The sequence below is a fragment of the Alternaria novae-zelandiae genome (genome assembly GCF_023758075.1).
Source record: "Alternaria novae-zelandiae strain BMP 2774 chromosome Unknown scaffold_12, whole genome shotgun sequence".
NCBI lineage: Eukaryota > Fungi > Ascomycota > Dothideomycetes > Pleosporales > Pleosporaceae > Alternaria > Alternaria novae-zelandiae.
The window spans coordinates 588,901-604,234 of record NW_026056972.1 but is presented as its reverse complement, the minus strand read 5'-3'; the positions used below and the strand labels follow the sequence as shown (position 1 = coordinate 604,234).

The 15,334-nt window shown below is 54.6% G+C and overlaps 4 protein-coding genes across 4 annotated transcripts; 3 read left to right on the top strand and 1 right to left on the bottom strand.

The window, feature by feature from the left end:
- Window positions 1-884: 884 nt before the first annotated feature.
- J4E88_006335 (uncharacterized protein) lies at window positions 885-4,095 on the top strand (the record flags this gene model as incomplete). The annotated part of the gene is made up of 4 exons (XM_049399961.1): window positions 885-1,209; window positions 1,260-1,389; window positions 1,437-1,873; window positions 1,919-4,095. The coding sequence occupies 4 exons, from the start codon at window positions 885-887 to the stop codon at window positions 4,093-4,095; spliced, it is 3,069 nt and encodes a 1,022-aa protein (XP_049254272.1).
- A 1,548-nt stretch (window positions 4,096-5,643) lies between these two features.
- On the top strand, window positions 5,644-7,283 carry J4E88_006334 (uncharacterized protein; the record flags this gene model as incomplete). The annotated part of the gene is made up of 3 exons (XM_049399960.1): window positions 5,644-5,702; window positions 5,838-7,047; window positions 7,101-7,283. 3 exons carry the CDS (start codon window positions 5,644-5,646, stop codon window positions 7,281-7,283), a joined length of 1,452 nt encoding a protein of 483 aa, XP_049254271.1.
- A 2,290-nt stretch (window positions 7,284-9,573) lies between these two features.
- On the bottom strand, window positions 9,574-10,996 carry J4E88_006333 (uncharacterized protein; the record flags this gene model as incomplete). The annotated part of the gene is made up of 2 exons (XM_049399959.1): window positions 9,574-9,637; window positions 10,533-10,996. 2 exons carry the CDS (start codon window positions 10,994-10,996, stop codon window positions 9,574-9,576), a joined length of 528 nt encoding a protein of 175 aa, XP_049254270.1.
- Window positions 10,997-13,766: 2,770 nt separating this feature from the next.
- Window positions 13,767-14,872, top strand: ERG3 (c-5 sterol desaturase; the record flags this gene model as incomplete). The annotated part of the gene is made up of 2 exons (XM_049399958.1): window positions 13,767-14,035; window positions 14,086-14,872. The coding sequence occupies 2 exons, from the start codon at window positions 13,767-13,769 to the stop codon at window positions 14,870-14,872; spliced, it is 1,056 nt and encodes a 351-aa protein (XP_049254269.1).
- Window positions 14,873-15,334: the final 462 nt, after the last annotated feature.

Below are 15,334 nucleotides of genomic sequence, written 5' to 3'. Positions count from 1 at the left end.
TGGCGAGCGTAATCACCAATTCATCTCGCATATGTGCGTGCAGCTCGCTGGGAACCCGCAGCGCGCGCCTCCATGGCATTATCGACGGACGGCACTCGGCAGCCTCAAACGCCTCATCGCATGTCTGGTACGGCTGTCTGGCACCGGGTAACGTCCGAACTCCGCTCTCAAGTGTCAATACTAGATGAGGAATATAGGCTACTGAACTATACTTGTTTTGCCCTAAAGCACCTGGAGGCGTTGCTCGCGAAAACGTTAGAATGGCTGGTGGCTGCCATTGCAATCTTAATTTCAACCTTTCCAAGGACCACACCACACCCGTTGCAGTATGGGTCATCCCTAAAGGAGCCGCCGTTTCTGACGCCGCCGAGCTCGATGGGCTCCTGGGCTCTGCTTTTTTCCTTCATTGCAGGAACAGGGCCGTGCTCGCTAAGCCTCTCGCTTTTTGCAACCTGCGGGAGGAGGCGTCGATCTCCTGTCTAGGCTATGCTGGCGCTCACCCATGTGGCTTCTCTCGTCTGATATATGCCCAGGTGCGCCTCCACCTTCCGTTTACCTGCTTTCTGCATCTCGTCTGCACCACTTGCATATCCTGCATTCGCGTATTGGCCGTTTGTGCCTACCACACTCCTTCTTCATTCGCTCTTTTTACTACTAGTAATCCGACCTCGCTCCTTGAAACAGTCTTTACCACGTCGATTTTTGCTCTTTCGACATCTCTGCTCGTGCGTCATTGTTGCAGACACCACCTCGCTGCATATCAGGAGTCGCGCTTTCCTCTTCGAGTATCCTCGGAGGACCGTTCAGACGCGAAATCCAATCCTAATCGTAATTTCTCCATGGCATTTGGCTCTTTGTAGACACGTCTACACCGCATAATCGCCATGCGCTTTTCTGGTCACTACTTGGTTCTCTGTCTTGCGCTTGTTCTATGCCTACAGTTTGCGGTGGCGGCTCCTCATGCTGCTGTCCGTAGACAGGATGACACTCCTTCCGCGGAGTCGACGCGTGAGGCTCAGGACAGTGCGTCTCGACAGCCTTCTGCCACACCCACTCCATCGGGAATAATCTCTTCGAGCATTGAGGCTGAACGCCCTTCGTCGACTGAAGCTTCCTCAGTCAAGCCATCAGAGACACCGGCACCGAGCTCTATCAATGATGTCCCTACTACGACTCCATCTGATGATGCTACTCCAGCAGAGTCTTCTGGTAAGTTATGTGGTCAGAAGTATTATGAGATGGCTAATAATGTAATGTAGAGAGTGCCTCCGCGGACCCAAAAAACCCACTGCCCATTCACCCCAAGCTGACCCCCGCTATGGGCGTCACTGGAGTGCTATTGCTACTTAGTGGATTAGGATATGCCATCATTGGTATCAAGAACAAGTGGTATGTACATTGGCACCCATCTACCAACCTATACTGACAAATAGAAGGGTATACGTGTTCGGGTCTGCTGCTTACCTGACCGCTCTCGCCGTCACTGTTTTGATAGTATACTTGATGAACCCTCCCGTCTCGGATGCCATCCAGGGAGCCTTCTTTGTGGCGGCCTTCTTCACTGGAGTGATCTTCGGAGTCCTGTCGTTGGTCTTTGCAGACATTGCCGAAGGTTTTGGCTGCCTACTCGGTGGCTTCTGTCTAAGCATGTGGTTCCTCAGTGTCAAGGACGGTGGCCTGATCACCTCAGGAACTGGTCGTGCCATCTTTATTGGTTGCATGTCAGCTGGAGGCTACTCGCTTGCTTTCAGTCACTACACACGCAACTACGGTCTCATCGCCTCAATCGCCTTCTCCGGAGCCACCGCTGCCATCCTTGGTATTGACTGCCTGGCTGGTTCCGGCTGGAAGGAGTTCTGGCTTTACCTCTGGAGTAAGTTGCCGCGCAGTATTCGCAGACTATTGCTAACCTCCGCAGACCTCAACGATGACATCTTCCCTCTTAACACCAATACTTACCCGGTTACCAAGAACATCAAAGCCGAGCTGGCTGGTGTTGTCATTATTACAGTAGTCAGTATCGTCTCTCAGCTGCGCGTTTGGAAGCTAGTCAAAGAGCACCGCGCAAAGACTGCTGCTCAACAACTCGAGAGACAGGCGGATCAAGACCGTGAGGAGGAGGAGCAAGGTCGCAAGGTGGAGGAGGTCTTCCAGAAAGAACGTGCCCAATGGGAAGCTGCATATGGTGACGGACAGAATGTGCCCGAGGACAGCGTTCGATCTTCCACGTCAGATCCCAAAGACCTTACTCATGTCCATGAGAAAGAGGTTTCTCCCAATGACAGCGCGGTAACGGTCAACATGTCAACCGGAATGATGCGATCTGCCAGCCGCACCGCCAAGCCCGACCCCACCGTCACTGTCGCTGTTCTGGATGACGATGCTATTCAACAAATCGAACCCGAGGCCGACACTGCGCAGGACGAAAAGGCTCTTCCAGAGGCCCCCAAAGACGACTTGAGGCCTACTCTGGCCAAAAGCAACAGCCTACGCCCTACAGCCCCTCCGCCACCTCCAGCAGTCATCCCACTTCCGTTCAAAGTCCCTACCGAAGATGAGGCGCACACTGACGAAGACAATACCTCCGTCTCTGCTGTTCCTGAGACTGATCACGATGCCGAGGTGCCCAGGAGTCTCTCGAAGCGCGTTTCTGATGTCTCCGCAATGAGGCAACGTATCTCGAGGGACATGGTAGCATCGCAAGAAGCTCTCAACGGAATGCGAGGTGACGAAGACGACCGCGCTTCGTCTATTGCCGCCACTCTGGACGATGACCTCGATGTTCTGTCCGTCCGCAATCTGTCTCCAGTCGAATCGCCCATCGGAACCGAGCACGACAACCCATTTGAAAAGCCCGGACTCAAGAGACAGGACTCCGACACTGTGCCCAACCGGAAGAGCGTAGTCAACACCGCTGAAATAGTAAAATCTCTTACGACTAGTACCGACCCAAAGACAGCAGACTCGCCCAAGGAACAGACATTCAAGCACAGGGCTGACACGGTCATGTCTAGCTCCAAGGCGAGCAGCGAGAAATACTCCAAGTCTACCAAGTCGGATGAGATCTCTTCAGGCTCACAGATGGAGCAGGGCGGATCACAGGTTGGCACTCTGGCCGAGAACGTGATGCCGGAGAAGCTGTCGAAAATCGCCCTATCTTACCGTACGAACGAATGGGCGAAGCATCTCGAGGCTGCCGAAAAGCCAGACTACGAAGACATGTTCCTGCCATCATCACCCGGTATCATGCTCGCCGACGGATCAGAAGAGCAGCCTACACCTGTCAGTGACGAGCTCCTCTACGAGAGCAAGCGCGAATCAAGAAGGATGTCGACTGGCAGCCGAACACAAAGGAACAGCAGCCAAGGACTCCGACGCAACACGTCGACCTTCTCTCAGGAATCACTCGTCAACCAGCGATCCCTAACCTACTCACCCTCCATCGCCTCTCCCCAGGTCCTCTCGCGCTCCAACTCCGCCATCAGACTCGACACCCTCTCGCCCCTCCCTAGTAACACCCTCCTCAGCAAGCGCGAGTCCCTGATCAAAAACCGCGCCTCAGCCCTAACCCTCACCCCCCAAATGTCGTCACCCAACCTCTCCCAACGCGGCGCCGACGACGAAGACATGACGCTATCACAACGCCGCGCACTCCTCCAAGCCCAACAACTCTCCCCCTCCCTCTCACACCAACCCTCACTCCGCTCCCCGGGCCGCACACCCCCTTCTTCCTCTCAAAAATGGCAAAACAAAGCCTGGGCGACCAAAGGCGCGCCCGCCGGCTTCGACAGCCACCAACCCAAGCGCTCCTCGAGCGCGCAGTCCGAGCAGAAGCGCGAGCAACTCTACGCGGGTTGGCGCGACACGATGCGCGATATTGCGCCGCCGGCGCAGACGGCTGCTCACGTTGCGGAACAGCAGCGCGCGGCGCTGTTGATGGAGCGCCGGCAGAAGGAGATGGAGAGGCAGCAGCGCGAGGTCATGCAGCAGCAGCGTGCGAGTCAGATGGATAGTATGATGCGGAGTGGACAGATGATGGATGCGCACCGGGAGGCGATGAGGAAGATGCAGGCGAATGCTAATCGACACACTTAGCTTGTGGATATATATTTCCTTGGATAGGTACTTGAGTTTTCGAGATGAAGTTACGAGCCGGCGGGCCCGTACAAAAGAACCTTTTTTCTCTTTCTGTTTGTAGGTAGTTATGTAGTTGTTGTACACGAGAGCCTTTGAGCTCTGCGAGCGGGTTTGGGAAGGTTCGGTTCGGTCAGGTTCAGGTCACGATAAGCGTTGGATACGGACTGGCATATCGACGAGCAACGCGAAGGATATACCATTACACGAGGGCGGGACTTTGTGCTTTTATTTACTTATATACGATCCTGCAGTATACAACAATCTTGGAGCTAGTAGCAATACGAGAGCATATGAACCGGCATAGCGACTCCATTCGTGAAATGTGAAATGATCAGTAGTGTGTGCTTTATAGATCGACAGTAATAGGATGTGCAGTTATTATTATAAGAGTGTTATACCCAGGATATGAGAGGTGTAGTCGCCGTCTACCATACACAAGCGACGACGATCCTGGATAACGGGAAAAGTGAGGCTGGAGACAGGATTGACTATCACGACACTACGCCGCACGCAGCCACACGACCCACGATTGCTACTCTACCAACGGCACCATCTCTCCACCGCACCCGGCAAAGCTGCAAACAGCCAGCCTCGTACCGCATCGCCACCAGCACAGACATGCCGGGCTGACATCATATACAGACTAGTCATCGGAAGTAAACGCCAGAAAAGGGGTCAAGTCGAACACACGGACTCGACGCTGTTCAGATGAGAGCAAGTGCGCGGAATCCCGACGACGCGGTTCTGGGTAAAGAGCTGACAGGGCTTGCCGGGGATGTGGCTGATGTGTGGGTAATTGGTGGAAGGGAGTTGCTACTCATGGGTGTGGGCGTGTGAGATGGATGGAGGGTTAGTTGGTTAGCATTGAGAGGGTTGACGGGGGTGTGAGGGGGATGGAGATGGGGATGAGCGTAGAGTCATGCAATTGATGCAATTGTCAGCAATGGAGGCAAAGACGATGTCGATGACGATGGCGATTGAGCGGGTTAGTCGAGGAACAGAGTGTGTTAGGAGGATCGTGTGGACATTGATTTGTGTTGTGAAACAGGGCTGGGCTGGTGTACTCGAGGCTTGCGCCAACGTCATGGTCTGGTCAGGGTCAGGGTCAGGGTCATGTGAGCGACAGCGGAGGCGGACGGCGGATGTCAACGGTGACGGCAGGCGTGGGTGTGCCCGCCAACGTGTTACCGTATGGGAGGGAATGCATGTCGAGTATGCTTAAGATTGACATCAGTCGGATGGATTGTTAGGGATGGGTAGGATTGTCCGGGCTAATGCAGGCACAGTGCGTGGGATAGGTGAGGGATGGGTGAAGGGGCAGGGGTCAGCGTGATGCGGCAGGCAGTCATCAGCCTGCACAAGCCATGGCAGGCAGGCGCTTTTTCATGAGCCTGGGCTGGGAGGTGCCCAAGTTGCGCCGGACGAGGCGGACGTGTCGTGTCGTGTACAAGAAGAAGGAAGCACCCTCGCTCTTTCCTTTCGTGGTGACGCCTCTCCTGCTGCTGCATGCGACAAAGTTTATCCCCATGGCCCGTTTCTGTCTCTGCTATTGCCAAACCCGCCGTGTGAGACGTTGACACCAACACTGCGACACTGACCACGGCGACCACGACACGACGACGTCCTGCCATAACAGTACAGCGCACGCATCCACCACACCTGATTCCCCGCTGTCTGCTCCTTCTTCCCTAACAGTACAGCACCCACGGCAAACTTGGTCTTGTCGGCAGGCAATGCTGCAGTGAGCATGGACCACTTGCCCTTGGGACCCCTAAGGAATTCACCACCACCCAGCACCGCCCGTTCACCACCGGCACGACGACGACTCCACGCCCGCCCTCCGCTGCTTACCCGCCGCCTGCTGCGTCGCCAGTGCCTGCCCGCTGGTCGCTGACCAACCGCATCTTCAACCTCAACCTGCGCGCGCTGTACCAGGGCCCGCCGCGCCAGCCCGCCTCGCGTCTCTGGAACCCCGTCAACTCGTCGCCGCGCACCCTCCAGATCCAGCACCCGCCGCCTGCGCCCCAGGCCCTGCCCCCGCGCCGCGACGACCACTACCCCAATCTGCCCATTGAGCGCGACTTTGAGACGCAAGCCAGGGAGGACGGCCGCGACGAGTACCCGCTGCTCTCGCTTCCCGAGCGCCGCCTGAGTCGCCAGAGCCCTGCGCCGAGCTCTCTCGCCGTCCAACGTTCCACGGGCGAGGACAGCATCAGCGGTCGCACCAGCATCGCCCTTCCGCGTGATCGCAGGAGCCAGCCACCCACGCAGCCGCCTACTCCAGGCCTCGTCATGGCCTCTGCCGCCAACCCCAGGGACAGTGTCTCGCCCGCGCCCCATGCCGACAAAGACATCGAAGCCGGCCGCAACCACCAGCCCGCCGGCCTGTCGCGCGTCTCCCTGCCCGGCTCCGGACGCACCTCGCTGCACTCGAGACGATCAGGGTCTGCAGCTGACGACGACGCCGACGCCGTGTCCGAGTTCCCCTGGGGCCCTTCGCATCCCTGCTTTCCCCATCCCAACCCGCATGTGCCACTCGACTCCGAGCTGTACAACACGACGCGCATTATCCGCATAAAGCGCGACTGGATGATGAAGGGCGACCTGGCGCCGACGTTTGCCAATCTTTACCCCGAGATCCTAGACCCCCTCGTCACCGAAGACGACTTCCGGATACTCATCAAGAAGATTAATGATACCCTCGTCGACGCCTTTGACCCATTCACCTTCCGCGCCTGCCTCGACACCGTCCTCGGCATCGCGACCTTCTGGCTCTGGGAAGACGCGGGCTTCACCGGCGTAAAAAAGCAACTCGCCGACCTCGAGCGCTGGATCGAAGATTGGAACCGCGACATTGGGTCCAAAGAAGCAGTCCGCATAATCCCACTACGGCGGACTGGATACCTGACAGTGCGTATACCAAAACACAATGAGTAAAACCCCGTTCAACTAACTTTCTGTAGCTCGACGTCCAAATACCAGATCCCCATCTCGGCCCCGACACAGGCACACGGCCGCACACGCAAGAAGATAATCACCCCACCGACGCTTCACACCAGCAGCAGCACGACCAATACCTACCATACCCCATTACGCCTACCCTCCAGGTTAATTCCCAACCCACCATCATCGAAGCGCAGTCATAATACCATACTACCAAACGTACAACACAACACAAAGACATACGAGGAGAGACACAGTTCAGAAGCCAAAAAGGAACGATTCACGCGGTTTAGCGGCATATCGACATCATTTGCATTGGTCGTTTGAGGAGTTTGATGGTGTCAGTCAGTCTTGATTCTTGGGTCTGCTTGATTGGGTGGGCTGGGCATTCCGGTTGCCCTTTCTTTTTTTTCTACTTTTCTTGTTGTAAGAGCTGTTACGACCTACTACACAATATCTGCGGCGACGCACAACCCTCACATACAAAGTCATAATGTTTCTTTTTTTCCTCATCGCATCGCATCTCGGGTCTTTGTCATGGTCGTTGAGATCGTGGTTTGTTTGTTTTTTGCGCGATCGTTTTCTTCCGAGTTTCTTTCCGATACCCTGCTGCGAGATGCGCTGCTGTCGTCAGTGCGCGGTCTTTTGTTTGTTCGGTTTGGTTTGGTCGGGCTGTGTAGGTGTGTGTGGCTAGACGGACCGGGCTGGACTGGGCCTTGTGCCATGTGCTATAGAGTGTGGCGCGTGTATGTACTATATTTATTATTACCATTCCATCTATTCACGTCACACTATCCTTCTGTTGAGATTCATTCGGCGGTATTACAAATTCCCTACTTGCCTGTTGTGGTCTTGGTGTTGCAAGGAACAACTGACTCGACATCTCGCTTCAGCCTTGCGTGGCCTCCTTATAAGTGGCAATGGTCCTGCATGAACGCCCTTCATCTCGGTAATGCCGTCGTGTGTCTTGATACGGAATACGCAACTGTGTAAACTTTGAGATAAGTCATGACGACCTCAGATTTGGGGAGGGAAACGCGTCATACGGAGTGAAACGCATGGAGTGCTGGGATGCTGTCATGCATGCGGGTGACTGGGAAGGGACAGGGGGGAGTGGGAGTGGCAGTGTAAGCCGACGTTCTTCCTACACAGAGGAAGGATGGTGGGGGGAAGGGAGGAGGGGTGCCTTGATATGTTGAACGTTGGTCATGGAAGAAGCGAAAGATTCAGTGCGATTAGGAAAAGGCGAGTACAATGTTGTGAGTGACACGTTGGTTCCGTATCTCTACAACAGGCTTGTTCAGTCAAACTATCAGACAGAAATCTCGCAAACTCACTACATGGGCAGACCTTCATTACGACTTCTCTAGTATCCTACCCATCACCTCCCTTCGCATCCCCCCTCCCTCCCCTTACAGCTTACTTCCTGACCATCCCCGGTCTAACATGTAAACTCGTACTCTTCCTTATCCTCTCGCTCACACTCTCGCTTGCCGCCTCCACACTACCCTCCTCGCTCTTACTTTCTTCGCGAACGGAACTCATTCGACGCGTTGTGTCGGCACTTGATCGGCGGGTGTGGTTGCCGTGGGGGTTGGGGTTGGCGATGGGATTAGGGATGTGATGGTCCGGGTTGGTGGATAAGTAGGAGGAGGAGGATATTGAGCGGCGGCGGGGTGGAGGAGGAGCGGGGGGTGATGGGACGGTGTTGGTGTTGGTGGAAGGGTTGGTATGAGGGAGGGAGGTAGGTGAGGTGAGGACGTTACGTGTGACGACGCGCCTATTCAATGTCAGTTGTCAGTAACCAATCGACCAGTCAAACAAACACCACACACCACACCCAACCCACTCAATCCCTATCACACCAACTAAACCACCCCATCACCCCATCCACAAGAAAGCCACGCACTCACCGATTCGCCGGCAACCTAAAACACGGATGCCAGCCTACTCTCTCCCTCTCCCCATCACCATTCTTCACTCCATCCTCCCCATCTCCCCCCTCATCTCCAGGCCCAACAACCCAATACCAAACCGCCCACTGCCCCTCCTCCCTCATCTCCCCCACCGTCTTCCTCACCCCATCATACACGTCTGGACAAAACGACCGTGGGATAGAGCCGTTGGCGTCGAGAGCGCTGGCGGGAAGCATGGCGGGGACGGCGGCGTGGGAGAGGTAGCGCCATGTTAGGTTGAATATTGTTTCTGTTGTTGAGGGCTCTTGGTTCATAGTCGGCGTTCGACTGTAGGACGGAGTGGGGTTGTCTTCAGAAGGTGTACGTCGTTTTGCGTGGAGGTTTCTAACGGGAAAGACTATGCGAGGGGTGGGCGTATGCGGAGGTGCGATAGTCTACTGGTACAGCAAAAGGGTACTTTCACTTTGCTGGCAGGTGGAGGTGATCTGTGAAATAGTGAAAACGGGTGTTGGTTGGACACGTACCGCAACTGAGTTTTCGCAGTGATTGGGGAAGTGAAAACGGGAGAGCCTTCTTCTTAGAAGACTAATTGGAAGACAGGGCATACGTTCTTGAAGAACTGTGTCTTGTTCTTTCTGGGTCTATCGATCGGATTACAGTGCTGTGTGTAGGGAATCTACCAGGCGCTATGCGACAATTGACTTACACGTAGGAGACGGTAGAAGCTTCTAAAACGCAATACCAGTCGTCAACCACGTATCACCACGATGCCAGCGTACGAGCTGTCCACCCCAGCACCACCACCCATCTCTCGCATCAGGTCCGAATCCCAGTCCGCGAAACAGAGAGATAGGAATAGGTTCGAAGAGCCAAACGCCCGCTTGAGCAAAGTCGTCGCAAAGAAGATGGGCCGTGTAATAAAACCAAACGTGGACGTACACGAACGTCCATGTCCGCTTCAGCCAACCAGGTAGATTCCTCTCCAGCCCAGTCCCCCTCGCAGCCTGCGTCAAACATGCTTCAACAAAAATGCCCACAGCCTGCAGCAAGAAAAACGCCATCGGCCCCTTCACCGGCCTCGTCTCCCCAGTCGCAGTATAACTCCCACTGCCATGCACAACGCCACTCAGAAAGAACGCGACAAAAAGCTGCAACGCCTTCGCGCCCACCCCCCTCTTATCCAAGCCCACCATCTCAATAACCCTGCGACTAGGTTCCTGGAACGCAAACCGAAAAGTCTGATGCCACCAGCTGCCCCACCAGCCCGCGAGCCCTTTATCCAAGACAACGCTGTACGGCGCCCACGTCTCAGGATACATCCAGGGTTCAGCGCGGGCGCCGAGGAGAGAGGGGGAGAGGAGGCCGCTGAAGAAGAGGGGGCCGAGGGCGAAGATGGTTTGGAGCGCGTATTTTACGGCGAGCATGCTGAGGAGGAGGTGGTAGATGTGTGTTAGTACGGGGTTGTTTGTGAGCCAGGAGGGGAGGTGGGCTGGTGGTGGTGCTCTGTCTGTATAGCCCCAAAAATAGGGATCCCACATCATTGTTGTTTTTAGCAAGTCGAGGACTAGGTAGCCTTTGAGTAGGCGCCAGGTGTTTTGCCGCAGGAGGGAGCGCCGGTTTGTGAATTGTGCTACTTGGCCCGCGTGGGTTTTGTAGGTGTGCTTTGGGACGGTGGACTTGGAGTTGCTATCGAGTTGGATCTGGATGGGTTTGGGAGGTGGGGGCAGGGCGGTGGTGCGCCAGTTCCAGCCCATGCCCCGGAAGTTGCAGAATATATCCAGGACCCAGTCTAGGCGCTCGATGAAGGGGTGGACGGGGTAGGGTTGCCATGCGTATTGGCCGTGGCGGTCTCGTGGGCCTGAGGTGCTGTTGACGAGGTCGTCTTCTAGTGTCTGATTCTTGATATCTTCTTTGGCTTCAGCACCTCCATCGTGTTGTGTCTTCTCTTTCCGCTGGTCTGGATCCGAACCAAAAACGCCTCCGGTCCTTTCAATCCTCATGAAATCTGTCTGTGCATCGTTGCACACTATGATCGCGCCAACCCATGCTATACTCCATGCGTTGACCAGACCTATACCCAAAGCTGGTGCTACCGCCCTCGCCTTTGTGTATAAGTTGCTGTAAGTTGCAAATCCGGCAATCCATGCAAATGCCAAGTATCGTCCTTTCTCGAGCCACGGCCGGTTCTGATGTGGGATGAGAAGATATATGATAACAAAAAGTGCACCAAGCGTCCCCCATGGATACAAGAATGGTTGGTACTCCCCAGATGCGATAGCTTTATCGTGTTGAGCGTGGTAGTGATCTAACAAGTCGTGATGCGAGCGCGGCCAAGGATCCTCGGATTTAAACAACATGCTTCCAAGACGGCACGAGAAGCGATACAGAAGTAAGAAACGAACAACATAGGAAAGAAAGCAACAAGACTAAGCACTAGAAACTACAAAACAAACCAGCGTGGCGCGAAAGCTCATGGCCTTTCAGATGACGCACTGCATCTTGCGTTCGCTAGCTGACGCGCTAGACCCGAAGAGCAATGGCGCTGGGCTGCGGGCGCCTGCAACACCAAACCTTTACCATCGTGATACTGCCGGACTGCAGCCGCCACAAAGTGCGATTACCGTTCATCCTCACCCCAGTCCCTCTCTATCCGAGTGCGAAGAGTGCGCAGTAACCGTCAAGATGGTGAATATTACGGAGAAGATCAAAGAGTGGGATAGCGCCGAAGTTTCGTTGTGGCCTTGCGCTAACGCCCCGCCAGGATTGAGGATGAGATGAGGAGGACGCAGAGTGAGTGGGACAGTGCTTTTTGATGGTATTTGCGCTAACGAGATGCAGAGAATAAGGCTACGGGTATGTACAAGCAAATTCGATTGCATTGATACTGGATGCACTGTGTATCACGTGCTGACGCTCAAGTATAGAATATCATCTTGGTCTACTGAAAGGGTACACTATCCATACTCCTATATATAGTCTCTGTATGCTAACCATGCTACAGAAAACTTGCCCGTCTCCGCGCACAACTCCTCGAACCCGCTGCAGGTGCAGGTTCCGGCGGAGGCCAAGGATTCGATGTATCGAAATCCGGAGATGCGCGTATTGCACTCGTTGGCTTCCCCTCGGTAGGAAAGTCGACCTTCCTCTCCAGAGTCACAAAGACAAAATCAGAAGCCGCATCCTACGCCTTCACCACGCTTACGGCGATTCCTGGTGTGCTTGAGTATGGTGGTGCTGAGATTCAGGTCTTGGATTTACCGGGTATCATTGAGGGTGCTGCGGAGGGCAAGGGACGAGGAAGACAGGTCATTAGTGCTGCGAAGACGAGTGATCTTGTCTGCATGATTCTTGATGCTACGAAGAAGGCGGAACAAAGGCGATTGCTGGAGGCTGAATTGGAAGCCGTGGGCATCAGATTGAACCGCGAGCCACCGTAAGTTCACCGCAACTCTTCCCGCTATGGCATAATCTCATCGACATACAGGAACATCTATCTCAAGCCGAAGAAGGCTGGCGGCATGAAGATCAACTTCCAGGTCCCGCCCAAGCATCTCGATGAGAAGATGGTCTACAACATTCTCAAAGACTACAAGATGCTCAACTGCGAAGTCCTCGTCCGAGACGAAAACGCAACAGTCGACGACTTCATTGACGTCATCATGAAGGACCACAGGAAATACATCAAGTGTCTCTACGTGTACAACAAGATCGATAGCATCGGTCTACCGCACTTGGACGAATTAGCACGCGAGCCACACACCGTCGTCATGAGCTGTGAGCTCGATCTCGGTATTCAAGACGTCGTTGACAGGTGTTGGGAAGAGTTAAGGTTGATCAGGGTGTACACAAAGAGGAAGGGCAACGACCCAGATTTCTCAGAGGCGCTCATTGTACGACACGGAAGCACGATCGAAGATGTTTGCGACCAAGTTCATCGGACGCTGAAGGAGACATTCAAGCATGCGCTGGTTTGGGGCGCGAGTGCCAGGCACGTGCCGCAGAAGGTGGGCTTAGGGCATGTAGTGGCCGATGAGGATGTTGTCAGCATTGTGGCAAAGTAAATGTGTTGTCGAAGTCTGGTATGAAGTAGAGACGAATGAGCATCAGCTGTATACGGCTCGCAAGAGGGTCTGTCGAGACCGCCTAGACTCAAATCTTCCATGCCACCAATAAATGATTGTCACTACCAGTCAAGACAATGCACGCCACAAAACGCGCAATCACGGTTTGTAAGCGCAAGAGTGGCGTGTCAACCGTGCTGTCACCGTCCGAGCATGTTCCGAGGATCGGATGAGAAGATCTGATAAGGGGCAGCGTCTGTAGGGCTGTCAGTCCACTTTCGGAACCAGCGGATGCGTCGATTCCGGCGCGCGAGATTGTGATGCGTAGTCACGTGAGCGTCTCTAGTCGGCCGTCTTGACGCTTGATTGGCACAACGTCGACGGTTGAGGAGCCAAAGCAGTTAACATGGACCCTGGCGACATTTCCCTCAGGGACGCTTGTACTCGGGGCGCCGAAAACTTATCGCCGATAAATGGAAGCGTTGCCGTTATTGCTACCTACTTGAACGAGAGCATTCGCCTCCCCACATTCGTTTATACTCTATCCTAGATACTCTGCTCTCTTTGCATTGCTCTTATCGCCTGTCTCTTGTTGTGACGTGTACCTGCATTGTGTGCGCCCGTTGGTCCTCAAACATCACGAATCGCAGGTCTTCCGTACCTGAATACGCCGATCGCCGAGGCGTCTCCTCGCCCCAGCCGAATAGCCATGGACGTTGTCCTCGAACTAGCAGACACCTTTCTCTTCGACCCTCTCTACGCAACCCTCCTTCCCGCTTCCATACCCTCTTTCGTCGGCAATGCAACGGTTTCGAGCATTAGAGAGGAGCCCACGGGCTTTGCGCTTCCGCACGCGACCTGGCAGTACGAGCCCTCGACGCAGTTCTTCTCCGTCGAGCCCTCCAAGTATGCCTACATGAGCCAATGGACACGCGACGACTGGCGGCGACAGGCCGTGTCCTTGTACCTCATCACATGGTATGCGCTGCCCCAGCCTTTTACGTAGTTCTCCTCTAACAACGCTCCAGGCTCTTTGGTGTCCTAGTATACTACGTCTTCGCCGGCGCCTCGTACTTCCTCGTCTTCGACAAGTCGACCTTCAACCACCCGCGCTACCTCAAGAACCAGATCAAGCTCGAGATGAAGCAGGCCAACATCGCCTTCCCCATCATGGCCATCTTCACCGTGCCCTGGTTCCTGCTCGAAGTGCGCGGCTACTCCAAGCTATACGACACCGTAGACCAAGGCCCAGGGCTCTGGTACAACTACCTGCAGTTCCCGCTCTTCTTCCTCTTCACCGACTCGGCCATCTACTGGATTCACCGCGGCCTCCACCACCCCCGCGTCTACAAGCACGTCCACAAGCCGCACCACAAGTGGATCATGCCCACGCCCTTCGCCTCGCACGCGTTCCACCCGGCCGACGGCTACGCCCAGGGCCTTCCCTACCACATCTTCCCCTTCATATTCCCACTTTCGAAATTCGCATACGTCTTCCTCTTCGTCTTCGTCAATATCTGGACCGTCCTGATCCACGACGGCGAATACGCGCACAACTCGCCTATCATCAACGGTGCTGCTTGCCATACCATGCACCATCTATACTTCAACTACAACTACGGTCAATACACGACGCTCTGGGACCGTCTTGGTGGAAGCTACAGGAAGCCCAACGACGAGCTCTTTCAGAAGGAACTCAAGATGTGCCAAAGCGAGTGGAAGAAGCAAGCTGAGGCCGTCGATAAGATGGTCGAGGAAGTTGAGGGTGACGAGAACGATCGCACATATGCTTCTGAGACGAAGAAGCTGCGCTAGACGTTCTTCCCGGCTGCGTAATACTGCAGATGGGTTGAATTTGAGACGCCGTTACGATATGGGTGGGGTTAAGGTGTATATATGCTTGTGCGATCGCAGGCCGACCGTCATCGGCTACCTCTTTCTGCGTGTACATACCATTCTTTGCGTTCGTTGCATCAAAAGTTTGAGTATAGCAGTCTCGCTTTGTAGAGCAAAGCCCTTGTTTGTAATGTCATAGAACCTAGGGAGAAAGAGTCGCCTCTTGGAAGATTAATAGTAATTGGGTTGCAATTCAGTATTCAGGCCCACTGAAATCTAAGTTCTCGTGGTAACGTGCTTATATACACAGTTCGTCTTGACATGTTGGTAAGCTTGACCCCTCGTTGTAGGAAGCGGGGTATGCATCTTAGCACTTGGCTGTGCTCAGCACGCCCTACGAGTACATTTGTGTGGGTCGTGTATGGGATCCGGTAGTACGCT